The 24066-nt window shown below is 38.6% G+C and overlaps 1 protein-coding gene across 1 annotated transcript in view; it reads right to left on the reverse strand.

Annotated features, from left to right (window-relative positions):
• Positions 1 to 24066, reverse strand: part of LOC132018527 (uncharacterized) — a gene marked incomplete at its 5' end in the record, with an annotated part of 292774 nt that overhangs the window by 77559 nt on the left and 191149 nt on the right. Inside the window, 2 exons of the mRNA XM_059401496.1 lie at positions 4676 to 4928; positions 6972 to 7190. Of these exons, the coding sequence (XP_059257479.1) occupies positions 4676 to 4928; positions 6972 to 7190 (472 nt within the window). The remainder of the gene's footprint in view (positions 1 to 4675; positions 4929 to 6971; positions 7191 to 24066) is intronic.

Below are 24066 nucleotides of genomic sequence, written 5' to 3' on the forward strand. Positions count from 1 at the left end.
ATACATTCTATACTGAGTTAGAAATAAATATAAGGCAATGAGGTCTTTAAAAACTAATGTTTAATGTTAAGGACCTAGAACATTGACACTTGATATCTTTGACCTCTGATTTTTATAAAACATAAATGCTCTGTAATTATGACTCTTATGGTATTAGGTGAAAGTAGTATGTAATATAAATGTAAATAAAGTGTATTTTCTTCAGTGTAAGAAAGAAGGAAGAATTTCTTTAGTTTTTAAACTGACAAATAAATAAGTATAGCTTAAATGGACATATTCAGAACTAATCCATATCACATATGTACAAATAAAAACAGAAACTCAGTTTAATCCATATTTTCCTTACATCAGAATATCCTTTAACACTTGGACAATGACTCAAAGTCAGATATTCTGACTCTCAACTGATGTTTCTTTCACCGCCACACGAAAATTTCGATTTTTATATTCTGTATTTGTTAATGGGTCAACCTTGCAGAATGTGAATCTGTTGCTTGGACTTCAGGCAGAAGATCTGTAAGTGTTGTCATACGTTTCTCCTATTCTAGATCTTCCCCTTCTGCTATTTCTTAAAGGTAAAGAAACAGATGTGGTATTCACTGACAACACATACTAAAATTGATACATACATATTGCCCATAATGTAATCTAATCAGCAGATGCTAATCATTCACTTGGTCCACACACATTTTGGGAATGTCCACCATGTGTCATTAAGCTCTGAAGATAGAAGAGTGAATAAAATTAGACAAAAACCCTATGTTCTTGAGTTTACATTTAAGTTGGGGTGGAGGTGGTGGATAAACATGTAAGCAAGATTAAGTTATTAGGATGGTAGGTTAGAAGATGGCATTTTGAAGAAAAACATGAAGCAGAAAAAAGTACAGGAGGGATAGAGGTGTATTACTATATACCGTAATCAGAAAATGTATCATTTGAACAAAGACTTGAAAGATATGAGGGAACAGGTGATATGCCTACCACATGGCATTCATCACATACTGCCCATGCTTAGTCTTGTGTGTGTGATTCTCTAACTAGACTGGAAGTTCCTGCCTGGATCATGGGCAATGACTCTTACATCCTATATTGTACAGTTTATATGTATGATGCCTTAGATTTTTCAATTTTTCAATAATTTTTCAATATTCATTATTCAATAATATTTAATATTTTTCAATATTTCAATAATATTTCAGTATTTCTTTAGATATTTCAATATTTCCAATTGGTTGTCCCAACAATATTGTGAAATGAGTAAGGTATGTGTTATTATTTGTAGGTATTATTACTTTTTGGTGGTACATATGAAGAAGTTGAAGACCAACTTACCCAGCATCATATAGCTGAGAAATGGCAGAGCTGAGACCAGAACCCACTTTCCCTCACTCCAAGTCAATGCTGTTTCCATTAATCCATTATAATGTCTAATGGATTTTCAAGAATGATTTGCTGAACGAAGACACTTTTATTCTACCCTTGTTTGATCTTTGTTCTTATGTGTTATCCTTATCTGTCTACATTGAGGACAGAAATCATGCCATACTTACTCTCTTTCTTTTAAAATCCTGTGCAGAGAGTATAGTCAATAAATACATGCTGATCAATTAAAACATTCAATAGCAAATTCTTCCTCTACTTTTTATCTAGATTGAGGCTCAGGCAGAGAAAGAATTTATGAACTTGGTGGAATTGTTGTTTCATCAACAGGGGTCCAGGAATGCATTGCCAACCTCTGAGCCAGCAAACTGAGAGACTAACAAAATGTTATTAGCAACATCAACAGCCACCCATGCGTCAGCCTCAAACCATTCCATCTGCCACATCTCCTTCTGGATTGCCATTAAAAAAAAAAAAAAGAAAGAAAGAAAAAGAATCCAGAACAAAATGTATCAGTAAAATAAGGTAGCCTCTTTCTTGGCTAGCTGATGAGGATCAACTAAGTACAAGTGATCCCTGACTTTCTCTGCTAAAAGAAAGTGCTGAAAGAACTGTAGGTATGAACCCAGGCAAGTTGAATCTCATGAGTGACTTTCAATCTATGATAACTATGACCGCATGTGGAGTGGTAGTTCACTGAATTTAATGAGCATACAAATCAAATGGAAGGGCTGTTAAAACACAGTAGCCCCTTCTCAGAGGCTGGGCTCCTTCCCAGAGTTTTGACCCTATAGATTTGGTACAGGGTCTGAGATTTTGCATTTCAATTTGCACTGCAATTAAGTTCCCTGGTGAAACTGATGCTATTTACCCAGGGACCTCACTTTGAGAACCACCGCTTTAGAGCAGTACTTCTCAAACTTGGTGAGCTCATGTTAAAATGTGAATTTTGATTTAATTAATGGGCATGTCCATGTGTGGACTCCAAGGCTGCTGCTCTGTGGGTGACCTGCACCTTTGAAGGTTTTTTTTTTTAATGACAGCAAAAGTAGATGTCATCTGCAAGAAGCCTAATGGATTCTAACCGGAGAGTCTATAATCGTGCAGATTAGGAACGAGACTTCAGCTTTTCTTTCCAAGTGGAGAAAGATATAGGTGCTCTACTCATCTTTTAGAATCCAAGTCAGCTTCCATCAGGTTACAGACCTCTGAACTGGTGCTGAGATGGCCCTGCTGGAGGCGACTTTCCTATAGATTACATCAGAGGCCCCAGAGTAAATTTATACTGCTCATTTTGTCAGCTGTCTTTGATACAGTGGCCCACTCAGCTATTAATCTCTCTAGAGGACCTGACTGGAATAAGGAAAGCCATTCCAGGAGGACTGCAGTCACTCCTATGATGAGATCTCAGAAGATGACAGAGCTGCTCATCCTCCCCAAATGGCTTCACCTGTGGGGTTGCACCGAGATTGGACTGGCACCCCATGTGCTCAATAGGCCTATCAGGCATCTGGGAGGAACTGGGAGATGCCATGGAATATGATCCCAGGGGAAAGCAAACAGAGTTCCCCTTTACACTTCCTGCTCAACCAACCTTGATCACTCGGTCCTTCCCTCGCTAACCAGAAGTCTGAGGGAAGTCAGAATCTGGACAAAACCCAGTTGGCTCCAGCACAATCTGCCTAGAACCAGAATGCAGCCTATGATGGGGGTAGGGGTGACTTAGAGATGGGGTTGAAAACACACCTATTCTGACCTGTCATCAAGGTGTGCAATGGTACTGAGACTTCAGACAGTCGTTGCTGGCTGGAATTGGAAACACGTCAGCCTTCCAAACATTGACAAACTTTCCTTGGTGCTCGGCTCTTCCTTCAACCCTCAACAGCAGGACTAGAAACTGGATATACTGGCAGGCTCCATGAGCACTGCTTTAAGTCCTTTTAATAACGCTGAATGGTCTGCATGGTTCCAGACTCAACTATCACATTTGTCTGTAGGTTCTGAGCATTTCTAGCAGAGGTAATGCTACTAGAAATAAACAGAATCCTCACTCAAAGCCTAACAGGCCATTAATGGACTCAGTGCATCTGGGCCCCCAGTCTTGTTGAGAACACCCCCAGGAACCCTGAGCAAACAAAAGGAAAGGGAGAGTAAGGAGCCTAGAACCTTGTGTCAGTGCGATCTGGTACACGAACCAACATCTCTGGCATCACGTAGGTATCTGTTACAGATACCTACGCAGAATCTCAGCCCCCTCAGCTGCTGACTCAGAATTTGTATTTTAATAAGATCCCCAGGGGAGGAATAAACCCAGAAAAGTGGGAGAAGCCCCGCTGTGGCAGAGTGCAGCCTGAGAAGTAGAAATGAAACAATGACTGGGTTTGCCCCTCCTCGCTGCGACCACAGCACCGGGGGGGCCTGATCTCACCAATCACTCTGAACAGCGATTCGTCTTCAGTTCTACAAGTGCATTTCAAACACTGTTAATGAGGAGAGTCCATCAGAAGGCCTCACCTCTGTGATCTATTTGGCACAATGGACTGGGAGTCTCGACACATATAAACCAATTGCAGAACTTTTCTTTTTCTTCTAGAAAGGACAAATACACCAGTTATGGAATAGTATTTGATCAATTAAGGTAATTTTATAAATGACTGTTTGATCACATTGATGTATTTATAGTATCCATCTGCTCTCTTGCTTAGAGCTATGTTTCATAGCCAGCTCTACGGTATAAAAATGTAGTTAAAATTCAGATTTCCTTTCATTTCGTGAGCATGATGAAAGTCAAAATAAGTGCCTATGGAGTAAGTTTTTAAATTTCATTTATTACTTAGAATTGTTTAAATCTCTACTTTTTTGAGTCTATTTATTACAGAACAGTATTAAATCAAAGAAAATAAGTAACCTAACCAATTGAAGGAACTACTGTATGATTCCTTTTTAAATAAAGTTTGGCTATGAAAATCTTTATTACTAAAAAGAGTCACCAACAAAAAGTTACCAAATAAAACTTCTCTGTAATAATTGTGAAAATGCACAAATTAGTTTGAATGTGATTGCCAACATTATTTCCTGCTTATTCTGCAAATGTTCATTTAAGACTGTTAAAAACAGTTCAGTTGATTATAATAGACATCCATCATTTTTATGATGAGGAAAAACTTAATAACTTCAATTTAAGATAAATATTGACATTTTCATGATTACTGGAACTTCCGACATCAACCGATTCATGCACTAAAGCTAAATTTTATGTCAAGAACTCATATCCCGATTATTTTACTTGACTTACCCCCAGGGCAGTATCCACTATAAACACTGCCAGTGGGTCTAGAACTGTCCATAGTCCCATGGTAATGATTAACTTTGACAAGATGTCAGGGCAGGAGGCAAACAGTAGCTGACAGCCCCATCTGATCAGAACCAAAGGAAGTACCACTGTATTCAGCACTAAAGGTCCCACCACAACCACGAGCAACTCTTCTCTGATTTGAAGTGAGGAAGTTGGGTAGCAAAGCTCCACCGTGAAAGGGGAAAAATGGAATCTGTGGGAAAACAAAGCAACCACGTCTGTGTAAACAAGAGAAACTACACAAGACGCCAGGTATACAAAATAATTTTTAGTTTATATGCTTTCTTTTTTTCATATAGAAAAATTGACACTTAATATTACCCCCAAATTGGGTGTTAGAAGGTTTCATCTTTTCCCAACCCCATAGGACCACCACAAGAGCTCCCCTTCCAGTAGAAGGCAAATTCTATCTTGGCCATTGTTCTTATGTCATAGGCAACCATAGAAAGAAAAATAATTCTACCCACTGAGCAGAGCATTCTCTAAGAACTGCCCTGCAGATAATACACACTCACAGGTAGGCAGTGTGGAATGCAAAATATACCAGTGGACATAGTAATGAGTCAACCTCTATCTGAAACCAGAAATGTAAACCAGTTTAATCATTCTTTCGAGTCTTAATATACCTGATGAATTTTGAGTGATTCCCCTAGATAGATCCTCAAATACAGAACAACAATGCTCTGCTATGAGTAAAAATATCCTATCCCTTAGCTGTTTGAAAAGGGACAACTTGACACAACCTAATAACTGAAGGGTCAAATCCAAGGTGAGCCCACTCATTCAGGCAGCCTTGACCCAGGTGTTGCTACCCTTTTTCTATGGCCAAGTGAGATCTCATTCTGCTCTAAGATTTCCCTCCCATCTATTTCAGCCACAGTCATTCTGCTCACACACCCTCTTTCCCAGCTCTCTACTAAAAAAGAGTTCTTCATTTTATCCACTCCTTGACCTATGCTTTGGAGGAAGTTTTATGCGTTGTTCTTATGCTTTTGAATGTCAAATGAAGTAATGTGTGTACGTTCACAGCAGAGGACCCAACACAGAACAGTAGGAGAAGAAATGCTCCTAGTCACTGTGGTTACTGTCATGTCTCATAACTCCAGTGTGACATGAAGCTAATGTAGGATTCGAGCCTGCAGATCTAGACAATAGCCAACAAAATACCCTATCTTATCTTAGGTCTTCTGATGCTTAAGAAATCAGATAAACTGGGCTGCCAAGACATTTTTCTTGCAGTCCCATTTTATTAACAACCAATAAAAATAGAGCTTTCCTTTTTTTTTTTTTTTTAATTGTAGAAGTAAAAGAGCATTACCAAAAACAACTAGCTCAAGCATATGACATTTGTCCTTTCTGCTTTGGAATCCCTCACCAGAAGAAAGAAAAAAGAGAGAGAGCAAGAAAAAAAAGGGGGGTGTAGAAAGGAAGAAATATATCCATTTAAAAATTCTCTCTAGGAGATATGGTAATTTAGTATATGTAAATGTGCATATTCCAGGTCATTTATATATTTGTGATTTAATTTCAAAGCATAGTCAAAAACTCTATGTGTGTATGTATAAAATACACACATACTCTTTTTCACAGTGGCTTAAAGTTGTTTGTGATCTTCTTAATTGAAAATATACACACATCTTTATTTTTATCTGCAACATCTACATTTGAGAAAATGAATTTTACTTCTATTGATTTCTATCTGTTTGTCTATGTACAGTGTCTATTGAATCAGATTTGTGGAGAGATAACCTGCAAAGTGTCGTCTTTTTCCAAAGTATAATGGCCCAGAAAGCTGTCTGGACTTGAGTTTGGTAATTGTTTGAATTCAATCATTTTGCAGAAGAAGCAATCTTTGCCTCCCTCAGCATAGGTGATAAATCACACTTACATTACTTCTAAAATACCTTCAGCCTGAGTCACTCTGATAAAATCAAAACAGAATAAAATACAGTTGCTAAATTCCTTTTTGGGTTCTGCTCAGAGGGTAGAACATACTTGAATCTGCTAAATTTTAGAGAAATATTGATGTGCCTGATACGTGTTGTCTATACAGGCCCATAAGATGAGACTATGACTGTAATCGACCTTCTTGCTCTTAGGTAAAGACATTTTTGTCTCTTCAAATCATACCCACATTTTAGGTCTTTGGGTAAATGGACTGAGAGGAGTTTTGCACTTTCATTTGGCCGATCAAGATGAAAACACATCCCTTTGACTTGTAGGGGAAAGCACTCACTTTGTAACAGGAGTGGAAATGGCCCGGAGGAACAGCCACTGGCTAAGATAATGCAGGTAGAGCCTCAGGAACCAGAGGGAAGCCATCAGCAGAATGATGTACCAGAAGCCCTGGCTTCTCCACTGAGCTAGCTGAAGCTCCGAAAACACAGACACCAGCACGAAATGCAGATGCTTGAGGAGTCCCCCAGGTCCAGTACCACGGGCAGTGGAAGAACAGCTACAAACACAGCGATAATGAATTTGGAGCTTAAGGTACATGCCCAGCAGTAAAATAGTGTGAAGCCATAATAAAGACATTGTGAAAGTGAAATGGAATGAAATTATTTCTTAAATACTTGGACTCAGATTACTTGAGCTTCTGTTTGCTATAATGGAGGACTAAGAGGGGCCGTAGAGATGGGTATCAAGAGGGCACAGATTGCGTGGAGCACTGGGTGTTACACACAAACAATGAACCGTGGAACACTGCATCAAAAACTAATGATGTACTGTATGGTGACTAACATATCGTAATAAAAAAATAAATTAAATAAAAGTGGAACCATGGAAAGAAGCATGTAAACAGAAATGGAAAACAAAATCAAAATGAGGTATCTCCTCACATCAGTCAGGAAGGTGACTGTCCAAAAGAGAAAAAAGAAAAAAGAAAGAAAAGAAAGTCAGAAGATAACAAGTGTTGAGGAGGGTATGGAAAAATAGGAACTCTTGTACATTCCTGGTAGGAATGTAAATTGGTGTGATTGTTTCGGGACACCATATGGCTGGTTCTCAAGAAATTAAAAATAGAGCTACTGTGGGGTGCCTGCATGGTTCGGTTGGTTGAACGTCCAACTCTTGATCTCAGCTCAGGTCATAATCTCAGGGTCGTTGGATCTAGCACCATGTTAGGCTCAGTGTTGGTCATGGAGCTGCTTGAGATTCTCACTCTTCCTCTCCCTGTACCCTCCCTCCCATTTATGTTCTCCCTCTCTCTAAAAATAATAAAATTAAATAAAATTAAATAATAAAATAAAAGTAGAACTACCATATGATCCAGCAATACTCTTTCTGGGTATAGATTCAAAAGAATTCAAAGCAGAATCTCAAACAGATATTTGTACACCTCTGTTCATAACAGCATCATTCACAAGAACCAAGAGGTAGAAGCCACCTAACTGTCCATCAAATGAAATGTCATTCAGCCTTAAAAAGGCAGGAACTGCTGACACCTGCCATGACGTACATGAACCTAGAGGACATTATGCTAAATGAATTAAACCAGTGAGATAGAGACAAATCCTTTATGATTCCACGTATATGTAGTAGCTAGAGTAGTCAGATTCACGAAGATAGAAGGTAGAATGAATTTTACCAGGGTCAGAGTGGGGAGGGTCTTAATGGTATAAGGTTTCCATTGTGCAAGGTGAAAAAGTTGTGGAGATTGGTTGCATGATGATGTACATGTAATTAACATTGCTGAGCTGTATTTTTAAAAATGGTTAAGATGATAAATTTTATGTTATGTGTAGTTTACAATAAGACATTGTAAGAGAAATATGGAAATGAATTATTATAAGTAATAAACTTATTTTAAAAAATCTTTAAAATCCATTATATATTCCTGTTTATCTCACCTACCCACAGCGACCTTTATTAAAATCAGATTTTGTTATTTGTATATGCCTTGTTAAAAGTTAACTATTTTAAAAAATGAGTTATTAATATAGGAGTTATTAATGTCATTAATTATTAATGAACTATTAATTAATAATGAGTTATTAATATGCCATTGGACATATGCAAATGATAATTTGAAACTTTGACGTTCTCTTATTCCTTAATATAATACTGACATTCTGTTGAAACTAAACATAAAATAATTACATCCAGGGTATTCTGATTTCAATCAGGTTTCCTCTCTCTGTTTGGTATTGGGATCAAGAGATGTTTTCAAAGTTTCTAAAATTAGAGTTTTTGCAGGAAAGAAGATGAAGAAGTATCTGAAAATAAGGTAGAGGCATGGGGAGCCAGTGTGGCTCAAATGGTTAAGTGTCTGCCTTTTGCTTAGGTCATAATCTCTAGGTCCTGTGATCAAGCCCCACATTGGGCTCTCAGCTCAGTGGGGAGTCTGCCTCTCCCTCTCCCTCGGCCTTTCCCCTGCAGGGAATATACAATAGAGTTTCCATAGCTTAGTGACTACAAGTATAAGCTCTGGGCTCTGTCTACATAGAAGTCCTTTCAATGTCTTAGTTTGCTCATATTGGAAAGGGGGTATGCTAACAGTACCCACACCCCAGGGTCAGTATGATGACTAAGAGGCATGAAAGACTCTGAACACTGCAAAACCTGCACCTCCATCACAAAATAACAAATACTCAATCCACTGCTTTACCCTCTTCCCATATTTACCTGAACTACTTTGAAATAGGCTGGCCTTCCATCAAGCCCAAGAAATGTAGGAGACGATGTGATTCCTTTTATTTTTAAAGAGATATAAACAGGATATGCATATGTTGCTTCACTGAAATAGTAAATATCATCAGTGTATACCATCACCAGCTTAACAAAATGTCAGTTTTGTTACATCAGTGATCAATCTTTATAATAACTAGGCTCCAAGTCCTGTGCTAGCGTGTCTGATTCTATTCTAGAAAAATATTCTAGAGTAATTCAGTAAATTTCTCAACCAGAAATGGTCCTGATTAAAAGCATCTTTCCAAAGGAGAAGCTAGTATGATAGGAGGTATCTCAGCAGCAGTTGAGGCAGTGTGAGAACATAACAGAAATGAAATTCATAGATTCAAAAGATTGTATATACAAAAGCTTATCTCTCTCTGAAGACTAAATATAATGATAATTGATCTGTGAAAAGGAGAAGATAAATAATAGAAACAAGAGTCTTTGCAGAAATAAAATTAAAAAACAATAACAACTAAGGGGATCCTGGGAGGCTCAGTCCGTTAAGCATCTGCTCAGGTGATGATCTCAGGGTCCCGGGATCGAGTCCCACATCAGGATCTCTGCTCAGTGGGGAGTCTGCTTCTCCCTCTCCCTCTGCCTGCCTCTCTGCCTACTTGTGTTCTCTGTCAAATAAATAAATAAAATCTTAAAAAAAAAAAAAAACCCTGATAACAACAGAAAGTAAAAGAAAACCCATAGTTCCCTTAGAATTCCAATCCATGACTTTAGCCTTTTGGTCTGTGCAGGACTCATGAGGCACTGAACTTGACGCTGACAGTTCCCTTTTGTTGTTCTTGTGTGTATTTTCCCATGAAGGTGTGGAGCATCATCCAAGCCATCGACGTGCAGTCTGTACTGAGCCTGCTTTTCAATTATACAAACAAGGAACAACTAAACAGGAAACAGACCCCTGAGAGGTTTTGGTTTCCCAATGGTAATAGGGTCCTCATAGAAGGATTCCAGAATACCTTACTACATTTATCATCATGGGAAATGAAACCCAGAACTTTCTACACTGCTAAAGCAAATATTCTGTGCATGCTGCTCTTCAGTTAATTATTCTGTTGCTATTGTGCCTCTTCAAAGAGAAGAGAAAATCAAATACAGATTTGGCATCGTGTGGTTTGCAAAAACCCAGAAAATCTCAGATGATGCAAAACAGAAGAGACAGTAGCTTATTTGACCTTTGGAAATTTCCACTGTTCTTTTCATTGATATAAATGACTAAGCAGTTTAAATGTTTATGCACAGAGCCCACTATAAAGTCATACTTTTTTCATTAGTTTCACTGATAAATATTTCCCACCCACATTCAGATACACATATTTATTGGTGGGGCGCTTGCGTTAGGGCAAAGAACACTAAAATGTCACCATGAATCACTTACATCGAATTCAAAATAATTACTTTGTACCTAGTGAAACAAATCAGTATTTGTTCTTATTTGTTTGTTTAACAGTGATACCTATAGTATCTGGATCCCGATAATTAGAAAAGACCTGGAATCAATCATTTAGAGTCTGAAAAATTAAATACTGCGAAGTTAGAAATTAATACAGGACTTAGCTGATGTTAGATGATGGCAAATAAAAGTAAGTATCAATAAGCTTGTTGGGTGAAGAGAACTTGTCAAAGAGTACATGCGACGGGGATAGTCCTTTTCTTTTAATCATTTTGAATTTGTACCTGAACTCCAGATGGGTACAGATAGAGAATTACAGCCACAATTATGCCTCCATATATTGTTCTTGAAATATATTTCATTCAAAAGAAAATTCTGCATCCATGTTTCGAAATTTTCTTGAAAGCAAGCATCTCTTTTATTCCTGTCTACATGTAAGGCACATTATAAAAAACCAGTGCCATTGTACACTCTCTTGATCCACATTTCAACTGTTCTTTCCTTCCTCTGTAATCTTTCTTGGTTATGTACAAAGAGTATGACCATCAAAAGGATAATAAATGGCCTCTGCCACTGGGGTGTGTAATACGTATAGTGGGAATTGATTTGTTGGTTATGAAGGAAGCCATAGAGCACACAGATCACTGCAAAATCACATTGAGGCCAGCAGCTACTCCTCAGTTCATGCAGGCGACTCCTCTATCGCTCACGGGGTGAGCTGCCAGAGGCTGAGAAGAATGGTCAGGTCATCCAGTATTCAGCTATTAAATGAAACCTATTTCTCTGAACTTCAGCCACATTTCATATGACACACATATATCCCCCTTCCATGCCCAGTCCTTATAAAGGCCCGATAGCAAACAACAAATCACAGATCCTGCCGTATACGATCATAGAATAAAAAAATAGAAAACAAACGAAATTTGTTTGGGGAAAAAAAAAAAAAAAAAGCATGGAATGCATTCTTAAACTCTCTTCGACTGTGAACAGAAGTCCTTAGGGATTTGTAGACAGCCAAAACCCATCACTCATCAGCTGTGCATAATAATCCTTTTAAAAGACACTATGGATAAATGGCACTAAAATTTTCCATATTCCCTTCTTCTGCTATACCTAGCCATAGTCTAAATGTAGCATTTTTTAAAGCAAGTTATTTTTTTTATTTTTTATTTTTTTTTATTTTCATGTAGTTCTTTTATTTGAGTATTTCTCATTTCTCTTTTCCTCATGTTCCATTTATCAAGTTTTGGAACATGGAATCCTCAGTGACTGTGAGTCTTTTCCTAAGGCTTAGTGGTCAGCATTTCAGGGAGTCATTCTAATACATGGATAGGTCATACCGTGTTAATGGTGGAGAAAGCCTCATCATAGTCCCTCAGACTTTTTCAGAAGCTAAGCAAACTAAAGCATCAGGAAGTTAAGCGATTTGCCCAAGTTGATACGACTGGAAAGAGTTTTCTAACTCCTGTCTGCTGACTTGCCATGAGGAACTCTCCATCACTTTAGCAATAGAAGAAACTCAAGACTGTCTGAAAGTGAGCCCCTTTATTTGAAACCTGAAAGAAAGAAAGGGTTCTTCCTTCGTGGAAGCTGGTTTAACGGGACACAACTCACTCGTTCACCAGATCATTATTCTATGAACGTATATGTCAGGCCCTGTGATGACATAGTAGGCAGGATAACCACCCCCCTCCAATCCCCAATATGTCCATACCTAATCCCTGTAACAGGTGATTATGTGAAATTATATGGCAAAGGGGAATTAAGGTAGCAGAATAGAATTAAGTTTACTAATCAGTTGAGTTTAAATAAAGAGAATATTAGGGATAATTTGGATGGGCCCAAGAAATTCATAAGGGTTCTTAAAAAGTGAAATTGAGAAGCAGAAGACACAAGGCGACAACCAGAAGGAGAACCAGAAGAATGGCAGTGTGAGAAAGACTTGGCCCAAATTCATTGGCTTTACAGATGGAAGAAAGGATCCAGGAGGCAAGGGAGAAGGCCAGTGACTAGGAGCCGGAACAAGCAAGGAAACATTCTCCCTGGAATAAAATGTAGTTCTGCTGTTACCTAATTTTAGCCCAGTGAGACCCACTGCAGACTTCTGACCTCCAGAACTGCAAAATAGTAAACTTGTGTTGCTTAAGCCACAAGCTTGTGGTAGTGTGGGAAAGCAGCAATAGAATGCTAATATACATGGGCTCTGGATTTTCACAGATGAGCAACATTGTCACTCACCCACAGAAATGCCATTCTGTTGGTAGAGACAGATGAGTGAAAAGACAAATAAGTGTTACAGTGACATCACTGCAAAATCACATTGAGGCCAGCAGCTACTCCTCAGTTCATGCAGGCGACTCCTCTATCGCTCACGGGGTGAGCTGCCAGAGGCTGAGAAGAATGGTCAGGTCATCCAGTATTCAGCTATTAAATGAAACCTATTTCTCTGAACTTCAGCCACATTTCATATGACACACATATATCCCCCTTCCTAATAAAGAGAATATTAGGGATAATTTGGATGGGCCAAATCACAGGGCCTGACATATACGTTCATAGAATAATGATCTGGTGAACGAGTGAGTTGTGTCCCGTTAAACCAGCTTCCACGAAGGAAGAACCCTTTCTTTCTTTCAGGTTTCAAATAAAGGGGCTCACTTTCAGACAGTCTTGAGTTTCTTCTATTGCTAAAGTGATGGAGAGTTCCTCATGGCAAGTCAGCAGACAGGAGTTAGAAAACTCTTTCCAGTGTTACAGTGACATCCAGAATGCTATGGGAGAAACCAGGATGGACACCTATCTCAGACTGGGCTACAGAAGACTTCCCTCCTGAGACTTGTGATCTAAAGAGAAATTAGACAAATGAGAGGAGAGGGAACACAGGAAAGCATGGAGAGCATGCCATCACATACGCCATTTTCCAAAGAATAGAGTTCCATTTCAGAAACGAAAATAAGTTGAATTGGGTGGAGAACGACCAAATAGGTGAAGAAAGTTACAGCAGGAGAAGGAGTCAGCTTGTGGGAGGCCTGGCCAGTGGGTGCCATACTGAGGTGTCTGGTCCCCATCCTGCCACTCTCAGTAGCCCCTGGAGTATTTCAGAGGGAAGGGTATGGCAGGTGGGGGGTTTCCATGTTTTAGAAATACTGCTCTGACTGTAGGGGGGAAATAATAGGGTCCAGTCCAAAGGGTTCTGAGAATGAGTTACCACTTAGATGATGACCAACTAGTATTGCTCAACTATGAGTAGAAGTGTAGAGCTTTAAGAAGGATGGCATGGCTGTTCTTTGTTGTCATGATAACAGGAAGGGTGGCAAAGACACCAAGCTTCCTGAAATGTGCTTGAGAGTCTCAAATGATGAAGATCCCTCTCACCCCCTATATGAGTTCCCTAGGGCTGCTATAACTACAAAATGGGTGATTAAATAATGACAGAAATGGGGATGCCTAGGTGGCTCAGTCGGTTACTCCTCTGCCTTCGGCTCAGGTCATGATCCCGGGATCCCGGAATCGAGTCCAACGTCTGGCTTCTTGCTCAGTGGAGAGTCTACTTCTCCCTCTGCCTGCTGCTCCCTCTACTTGTGCTCTCTCTCTCTCTCTCTCTCTGACAAGTAATAAAAATCCTTAAAATTTTTTTTTTTAAATTACAGAAATGTATTCTCTCATAGTTCTGGACTGAAAGTTTTAAATCATAGTGTTGGCAGGGCCATGCTTTCTCTGTAGTTTCCAGCGATGGTCAGGGGTCGGTGGGTGGAGGAGGAAAGATTGGGTGGAGGAGGAAAGATTCTCCTTGCCTCTTCCAGCTTCTGGCGGCCTTAAGCATTCCTTGACTAGTGACAGCAATAATCCAATCTTTACCTCAACTTTTCCATGGCTCTCTTCTCTTCATTTGTCTGTGTCTTTACAAATAGAGACACCAGCCATATTGAATTAAGGGCCCACTCTACTCCAATATGACCTCAACTTAGCTTACATTTGCAATGACCCTGTTTCTAGATAAGACCACGTTTTGAGGTACTGAGGCCTACAACTTCAACATATTGTGTGAGGGAATACTATTCTACCATTAACACCCCCAAATGCCAACAGCATCCTTATAGGGGAAAAGAGAATTGGAGAGGCGGCGGGATAAACAGGAGTATCTGAGAGGTATTTAGCCAAAGTGAATAGGACTTGCAGACTGTTTCAATATGGGGTCTCCAAGAAAAGAATAAAAAATGGTTCCAAGGTTTCTGGCTCAGGTAGCTCATCCAAAGAGTGAATGAACATATTAGGAAAAAAGCATTTGTTGAGGAAGAGGGAAAATTAAGGACAACAATAAGCTCATATTGACCTACATATGGAAATGTTCAAGGTAAATCTAAGAGAATTTGACCAATAATCTGTTGTCCTGACGGAAATGGGTTCAAGACATATCAGAACTGGAAAACAGTTTGAAGTCACCAACATGGTAACCAGAAGTCATTCGAATAGTTGAAACCTATTGTCAATATGCAGCATGTGGAAATGATGTGAAAACTGAAAAAAAAAATTATACAAATGCTAGTCCCTAGGATTAATATAAACATTCTCTTTGAATGGAATCACCTATTATGACCTTGAACATCATAAACTCAAGCACTCGTTGAAGAGATTCTTTTCCCATATGCTGGTTTACAGCTGCAAACCCACTTAGTGTAGACAAAGCCTTCCTCCTTCATTCACTTCCCTGAAAAGTAGTTTATGGAAAAGAGTGGTTAAGTAAGTGAGAATTTTTGGCATAGACAGTAATAACTAAGGTAATAATAGCAGCTCTTCTGTACTGAACACTCTATGTAATATGTGTATATTATATTTAATTTACAGGTCCACTTTGGAGGGCAGGTGTTTTATGTACAGATGAGGAAATAAGACACGAGAAAGTTCATAATCTTTGCTTCAGATCATACAGCTATTAAGAAACAGAACAAGACAAGCATCTAGATTTGAAGCTAATGTTAGTCTGATACCAAAACCTGTGTATTTCCATGATTCATGTGGGTGAGTACATGTCGGCTGATAGAGTTGGTAGGAAAGAGATTCACAACCCACTTACATGTGCCCAGAAGTTAAAGTGCAACTCAGTGAAGCTGCAATCTGATACTAATATTAATGTGTTGGTGAGACTCTTAACTCCATAGAGGCAGGAACTGCCTTGACTTTTAAAGAATTTTTTTAAGGTTTTATTTATTCGTTTAACAGAGAGGGAGAGTACAAGCAGGAAGACAGCACGCAGAGTGGGAGGGAGAAGCAAGCTCTCTGCTGAGCCAGGAGCCAGATGCAGAGTGGGAGGGAGAAGCAAGCTCTCTGCTGAGCCAGGAGCCAGATGTGGGATTCGATTCCAGGACTCTGGGATCACAACCTGAGCCAAAGGCAGCTGCTTAACAAACTGAGTCACCCAGGTGTTCCAGGAACTGTCTTGTCTTACTCATTGCTATCTCCCTATACCCTAGAACTACACACTGTGTATAGTAAGTGCTTAGAAATAAGTATTTGTGGGGTCACTGGGTAGCTCAGTGCGTTTAGCCTCTGCCTTCAGCTCAGGTCATTATCTCAGGGTCTGGGGATCGAGCTCCGCATGGGGCTGAGGGGAGATCTCTGCACAGCAGGGGGCCTGCTTTCCCCTCCCTCTCTGTCGGCCTTTCTGCCTACTTGTGATCTCCGTCTCTCTCCGTCAAATAAATAAATAGAAATCTCTAAAAAAGAAAAGAAAAAAAAAGAAACAAGTATTTGTAAAATGAATACATTTTTTAAACATGGAGTTTTCTAAATGGTTTAAGTAAAAACCATGATCTGCTTCAGTCAGTTGGCCTGTACCCTTAATTTAACATTTTATACAATCCACTGCAACCTAATTGTTAGGTGCTTAAGAAATCAGAAAACCAGGGTGTCTAGTTGAGTCAGTCATGAAAAACTAAGTATCAATAAGCTTGTTGGGTGAAGAGAACTTGTCAAAGAGTACATGCGACGGGGATAGTCCTTTTCTTTTAATCATTTTGAATCTGTACCTGAACTCCAGATGGGTACAGATAGAGAATTACAGCCACAATTATGCCTCCATATATTGTTCTTGAAATATATTTCATTCAAAAGAAAATTCTGCATCCATGTTTCGAAATTTTCTTGAAAGCAAGCATCTCTTTTATTCCTGTCTACATGTAAGGCACATTATAAAAAACCAGTGCCATTGTACACTCTCTTGATCCACATTTCAACTGTTCTTTCCTTCCTCTGTAATCTTTCTTGGTTATGTACAAAGAGTATGACCATCAAAAGGATAATAGTCACCCAATTCAACTTATTTTCTGTTTTAGAAATGGAACTCTATTCTTTGGAAAATGGCGTATGTGATGGCATGCTCTCCATGCTTTCCCGTGTTCCCCTCCTCTCATTTGTCTAATTTCTCTTTAGATCACAAGTCTCAGGAGGGAAGTCTTCTGTAGCCCAGTCTGAGATAGGTGTCCATCCTGGTTTCTCCTGCCTACTATGTCAAAGTGTCTGTCTTTGGCTCAAGTCATGATCCCAGGGTCCTGGAATCGAGTCTGGCATTGGGCTCCTTGCTCAGTGTAGAGCCTGCTTCTCCCTCTGCCTGCCACTCCCGCTGCTGTGTTCTCTCTCTCTCTCTGTCAGATGAATAAATAAAAACTTAAAAAAAAATAGAAAACCAGCATTAAAACTTTCTACATGGCAGCTGAGCAAAAGCTTACAAATTCGTAGGAGTATATTATTAAATGATTTGGCTGATAGGGACTCTTGGGCAAGTTCACTATGATACCACGTTTAAAAGAAAATGAAGTCAAATAAGCCAAGATATGGGAACAGTTATTTGGAAAGAGAGGGGAGCTGGGGAGATACATGAAATGAGTGAAAGGCATCCAGACATATAAACTTACAGCTATAAAATAAATAAGTCGTGGGGATGTAACGAATAGCATGGTGACCACAGTTAAAATATCGTAATGCATATTTGAAAGTTGTCAAGAGAGTCAATATTAAAAGTGTCTATCACAAGAGAAAAAAAAAGATAACTTTGTATGGCAGTAGAACAAGACTTACTGTGCTGATTGCTTTACAATATACACGAATATCAAAGCATCATGTTGTATACCTAAAACTAATATAATGTTATGTGTCAATTATACCTCAATTAAAATATGAGTTTCTACAATACTATTATCATATGCCGATTATTGGATTGATACATATAGCTGACAAATGATACCAGTATCAGTGTAATTTTTTTTAAGCAAAGTTATTAAAATGTTCAAATCTGCTATTGGTTTGCCATTGTTTCAAGCATTTAGAAAAATACTTTCACAAAAGTATCTGTATTCTACAGATTTCACCAAAATGTTCTGGTTAAAATTGTTCTCCATTCTTTCAACTTTTACAAAATTTTTTGAAAAGGAGAACTTCACGTGTTTATCTCGATGTTAGCATGTTTAAACTAGATTTTCCCCCCTAAAATTGTGTCTCTTTGGCCAATGTGGGTATTAGACTTTTAATATAATACATGGCACTTTTAACACATTTAATTCAATTTATAACAAATGCCTCTAATTAAGTTAAAAGATCTTTGAAAATTGCTAAATCTTAGGGGTAATATTACCACTACTGACATTGAAATAATTGATCATTCCCACTGAGGCACAAAAGTATGAATGTTCTAATGAGAAAACAGGGATTGAAGTATGTTGAAGAAGTCCAAAGAGACTCGCAAACTCTTGAGGCTGTTATTTCCAGTGACGGTCTCGGAATGAGAGAGGGGCCCGGAGGAGGGCAGGCACAGACAACAGGCAGCCCAGAGCATAAGACGACAATGAAAGCAAATTTCAAAAACAAAGTCACCACTTGGAGCAAAGGTGAAGAAGGACTGTTTGTCTAAAATACTATCTCTTATTCAATATGTGTGTGTTTCTGTTTTATGTCCACTTTTGCCATTTACAAATAACATTTTCCTTAACAGTCTGTGCTAATAAATACCGGATGTGATATTTTTCCAAGAGAAAAACACTTAGAGCCAGGAATGAGTAAATACGGTAATAAGGCTATGGGAAAGCTAAGGAGAGCTAGCGTGCCTGGCCAAACACCCCCACCACAGCAGGGAGCAGACACATAGGAATTCAACTAAAGGTTTTATTGCCCGGTTCCTTCTGGCTTTAGGAAGTCACTTACCTTTGCAGCTAATATGTTAGTTAAGAAGGAGGACATCACCTTGCTGGGGTTTACCTGGTCTAATTAGTTAAATGTTTACATTTCTTTTTTTTTTAATTTTTATTTATTTCACAGAGAGAGAAATCACAAGTAGACAGAAGTAGGCAAAGAGGCAGGCAGAGAGACAGAGAGAGATAGAGAAACAGGCTCCCTGCTGAGCAGAGAACCTGATGTGGGGTTTGATCCCAGGACCCTGAGATCATGACCTGAGCCCAAGGCAGAGGTTTAACCCACTGAGACACCCAGGTGCCCCTAAAATGTTTAAATTTCTAACTGAAAATAGCTAAATGCTTTATGCATATGGAAGTCTTATTAATAACTGCAATGACAATGTAAAATCAGTTAGCTTTGAAAACAATCCCATTAACGAGCTGCATGATAACGCACAAACAAGTGGCATAAGAAAAAAAAAAAATCACAGCTTAACCATAACCATAAGGAGGCTTCAGGACTCGTCAGGCTACCTGTCAGTGTGGGATGGACAGAAGCAGATCCGCATACAGGCTGGGAGCACAGAGCTCCGTTTAAATCTTACCTCTTCTATTTACAAGTCTTGTATTTTGTGAATTATCTAATCTCTGGGTCTCAGATGCTTCCTCTAAAAATAGGAGTTTGTCGGGACGCCTGGGTGGCTCAGTTGGTTGGACGACTGCCTTCGGCTCAGGTCATGATCCCAGTGTCCTGGGATCGAGTCCCGCATCAGGCTCCCAGCTCCATGGGGAGTCTGCTTCACTCTCTGACCTTCTCCTCGCTCATGCTCTCTCTGTCTCTCTCTCAAATAAATAAAATCTTAAAAAAAAAAAAATAATATTAAAAAAATAAATAAATAAATAAAAATAGGAGTTTGTCATGTCTACATCTTTGAGTTATGAGGATTAAAGGCGAAAAAATGTCAGATTCCCAGCAAGGTGCTTGCCACTTTTTAAAAGTAAGATTTTATTTATTTAGGGGCATCCGGGTGTCTCAGTCGGTTAAGCGTCTGCCTTCAGTCGGTATCCCAAATTTGAGTCCCACAGCGGGCTCTGCACTCAGCACAGAGTCTGCTTCTCCCTCTCCCTCTGCCCCACTCATGGTCTCTCCCTCTCTCTCTCTCCTTCTCTCCCTCTTTAAATAAAATCTCTTAAAGATTTTACTTATTTATTTGAGAGAGAGTGAGAGAGAGCAGGTCAGGGAGGAATGGGAGAAGCAGACTCACGCTGAGCTGGGAAACCTCCTGGGGACTAGAGCCCAGGATGCTGAGATCCTGACCTGAGCCAAAGACAGACACTTAACTGACTGAGCCACCTATGCACCCCACCACTGATGCTTGCCACTTTTAAAGGATTGTTATATGATACAAAGACAGAAAATCACTCAAGACCAAGAAAGCCATTTTAAATCACAAAATTGGCTTCTAATTTCAACTCCACTATAGGAGGCTATGGAAAAACATATTCCAAAGGAAGGAATTCCACTATGATTCTACCAACGGCATGTGTAGGTGACTCAGACACTTAAATTGAAAAGCAAAAGATATAGCTTTGGATCCTCTTCTTTACGTCTTTCCTAAAACCGTAGTTTGGAGAGTGTGTGCTAGATAAATAGGGGTTTGGGGTTTTTTTGTTGTTGTTTGGTTGTTTTTTGTTTTGTTTTGTTTTGTTTTGCAGTAAGAAGTCCATAAATAGAAATGCAAACTAACTTATTGACAATACTAGGTAGACTGAAAATAGGAAAGAAAGAATATTCTCTCAGTGTATAGAAGAGGTTAAACAAAACCTTGATAAATTACTATCACGTGTAAGAGCACTAAAACACACTCAGATTTTGTTGTGGGATTGAGTTTAATTTTGCCATTTTTAGCAAAATGTGAGCACACGGCAAATACACTGTGAGTCTCATATCATCTCACCCCAACATGATGGTCTAATTCAGATAAAAATCAAGTAGTTGAATGAAGACAAAGATGAAGACAAATTAGGAAAAAGTAATGACCAGATGTTGACAAGAAGTCTGAGGGTGCATCACTACCCTTTTGTCTGATGTCTGGAGCAATTGGTAGCTCTTACAAGTGTTCAAGATTGTGTTGAATTGAATTGAATTGAATTGAATTGAATTGAATTGAAAAAAGCACATAGCATATTAAATGAGCTTTATTTAACAGTATATCATAACATAGATATTTGATATATAATGTCAAAAGGAAATTTATGGCATAGTTTTAAAACTATGAATTTTTATAATCAGATGGAACAGGGAGTGAGAATCCACTCTTTCACAACATATCTGTGTGAACCTAAGTACTCAATCTCTCTAAAATAATGCCTATAAGATACCCATATTTATAATACTTATTCCAAAGGTTAGTAAAGAAATCTAAAGAGAGTATGTAATATTTGTTTCATCATAGTGCCCAATTAATATTAGTCAACACAATTATTTATTTTATCATCATAAATAATAGTATTTTCTAAATAAATAATAATGAAAATAACCTGAATTTCACTCTCTTCTCCTTGATTGCCTACAAGGAAGTATTCTTGTTGTAGAAATAAAATTGTAATCCTTCCAATTATGTCAAGAGAAGTTTTAGCAATTATTAAGCCATACCTTCTTTTATTTATTTATTTTTTTAAGTTAACATATAATGTATTATTTGCCTCAGGGGTACAGGTCCATGAATCATCAGGCTTATATATTTCACAGCACATGCCCTATCCAATATCCACCACCCAGCCACCCTATCCTTCCCTACCCCCCCAGGAACCCTCAGTTTGTTTCCTGAGATTAAGAGTCTCTTAAGGTTTTTCTCCCTCCTGATCCCTTTTTGTTTCATTTTCTTCCCTACCTCCTACAATCCCCCACCCTGCCTCTCAAAATCCTCATATCAGAGAGACCATACGATAATTGTTTTTCTCTGAATGACTTATTTTGTTCAGCATAATACCCTCTAATTCCATCCACATCATTGCAAATAGCAAGATTTTGTTTCTTTTGATGGCTGCATAGTATTCCATTGTATATATATACCACATCTTCTTTATTCATTCATCTGTTGATGGACATCTAGGTCCTTTCCATAGTTTGGCTATTGTGGATATGGCTGCTATAAACATTCGGGTGTTCATGCCTCTTTGAATCACAATATTTGTATCTTTAGGGTAAATATTTAGTAGTGCAATTGCTGGGTCATAGGGTAGCTCTGTTTTCAACTTTTTGAGGAACCTTCATGATGTTTTCCAGAGTGGCTTGCATTCCCACCAACAGCATAGGAGGGGTTCTCTTTCTCTGCATCCTCACCAACATCTGTTGTTTCCTGACTTATTAATTTTAGCCATTCTAACTGGTGTGAGATGGTATCTTATTGTGGTTTTGATTTGTGTTTTCCTGATGCCAAGTGATGTGGAGCACTTTTTCATGTGTCTGTTGGCCATCTGGCTGTCTTCTTTGCAGAAATGTCTGTTCATGTCCTCTGTCCATTTCCTGATTGGATTATTTGTTCTTTGGATGTTGAGTTTGATAAGTTCTTTATAGATTTTGGATACTAGCCTGTTATCTGATATATCATTTGCAAATATCTTCTCCCATTCTGTTGGTTCTCTTTTGATTTTGTTGACTGTTTTCTTTGTTATGCAAAGCTTTTGATCTTGACAAAGTCCCAGTAGTTCATTTTTGCCCTTGCTTCCCTTGCCTTTGGTGATGTTTCTGAAAAGAAGTTGCTGTGGCTGAGTTTGAAAAGGTTGCTGCCTGTGTTCTCCTCAAGGATTTTGATGGATTCCTGTCTCACATTGAGGTCTTTCATCCATCTTGAGTCTGTTTTTATGTGTGGTATAAAGAAATGGTCCAGTTTCATTCTCCTACATGTGGCCGTCCAATTTTCCCAGCACCATTTGTTGAAGAGACTGTCTTTTTTCCATTGGACTTCTTTCCTGCTTTGTCAAAGATTAGCTGACCATAAAGTTGAGGGTCTATTTCTGGACTCTCTATTCTGTTCCATTGATCTATCTGTCTGTTTTTGTGCCAGTACCATACTGTCTTGATGATTACAGCTTTGTAATAGAGTTTAACGACTGGAATTGTGATGCCACCAACTTTGGCTTTCCTTTTCAACATTCCTCCAGCTATTCGGGGTCTTTTCTGGTTCCATATAAATTTTAGGATTGTTTGTTCCATTTCTTTAAAAAAAAAAAAAGATGGTATTTTGATAGGGATTGCATTAAATGCTTAGATTGCTTTAGGTATCATAGACATTTTCATAATATTTGTTCTTCCAATCCATGAGAATGGAACGTTTTCCATTTCTTTGTGTCTTCCTCAATTTCTTTTATGAGTACTTTATAGTTTTCTGAGTACAGATTCTTTGCCTCTTTGGTTAGGTTTATTCCTAGGTATCTTCTGGTTTTGGGTGCAATTGTAAATGGAATTGACTTCTTTATTTTTCTTTCTTCTGTCTTGCTGTTAGTGTATAGAAATCCAACTGATTTCTGTGCATTGATTTTTATATCCTGACACTTTACTGAATCCCTGCATGAGTTCTAGTAGTTTTGGAGTGGAGTCTTTTGGGTTTTCCACATAAAGTATCATATCATCTGCAAAGAGTGATTGTTCGACTTCTTTGCCAACTTGGATGCCTTTAGTTTCTTTTTGTTGTCTGATTGCTGAGGCTGGGACTTCTAGTACTATGTTGAATAGCAGTGGTGATATTGGACATCCCTCCGTGTTCCTGACCTTAGGAGAAAAGCTCTCAGTTTTCCCCCATTGAGAATGATATTCACTGTGGGCTTTTCATAGATGGCTTTGATGATACTGAGGTATGTACTCTCTATCCCTACGCTTTGAAGAGTTTTGATGAAGAAAAAGATGCTGGTGTCAAATGCTTTTTCAGCATCTATTGAGAGCTATAACTTCTTTCAAAACTTCTAAATAAATACCTAAAAATGGAAAGATGTATATCTCATAATTTAGTACAAGAAAATACATAATATAATATAGTAGCTTTTCTTTCCAGTTTAATTCTGAGTTGTTTTATTTAGCCACCTATTAT

Source organism: Mustela nigripes, chromosome 5 (genome assembly GCF_022355385.1).
Source record: "Mustela nigripes isolate SB6536 chromosome 5, MUSNIG.SB6536, whole genome shotgun sequence".
Lineage (NCBI taxonomy): Eukaryota > Metazoa > Chordata > Mammalia > Carnivora > Mustelidae > Mustela > Mustela nigripes.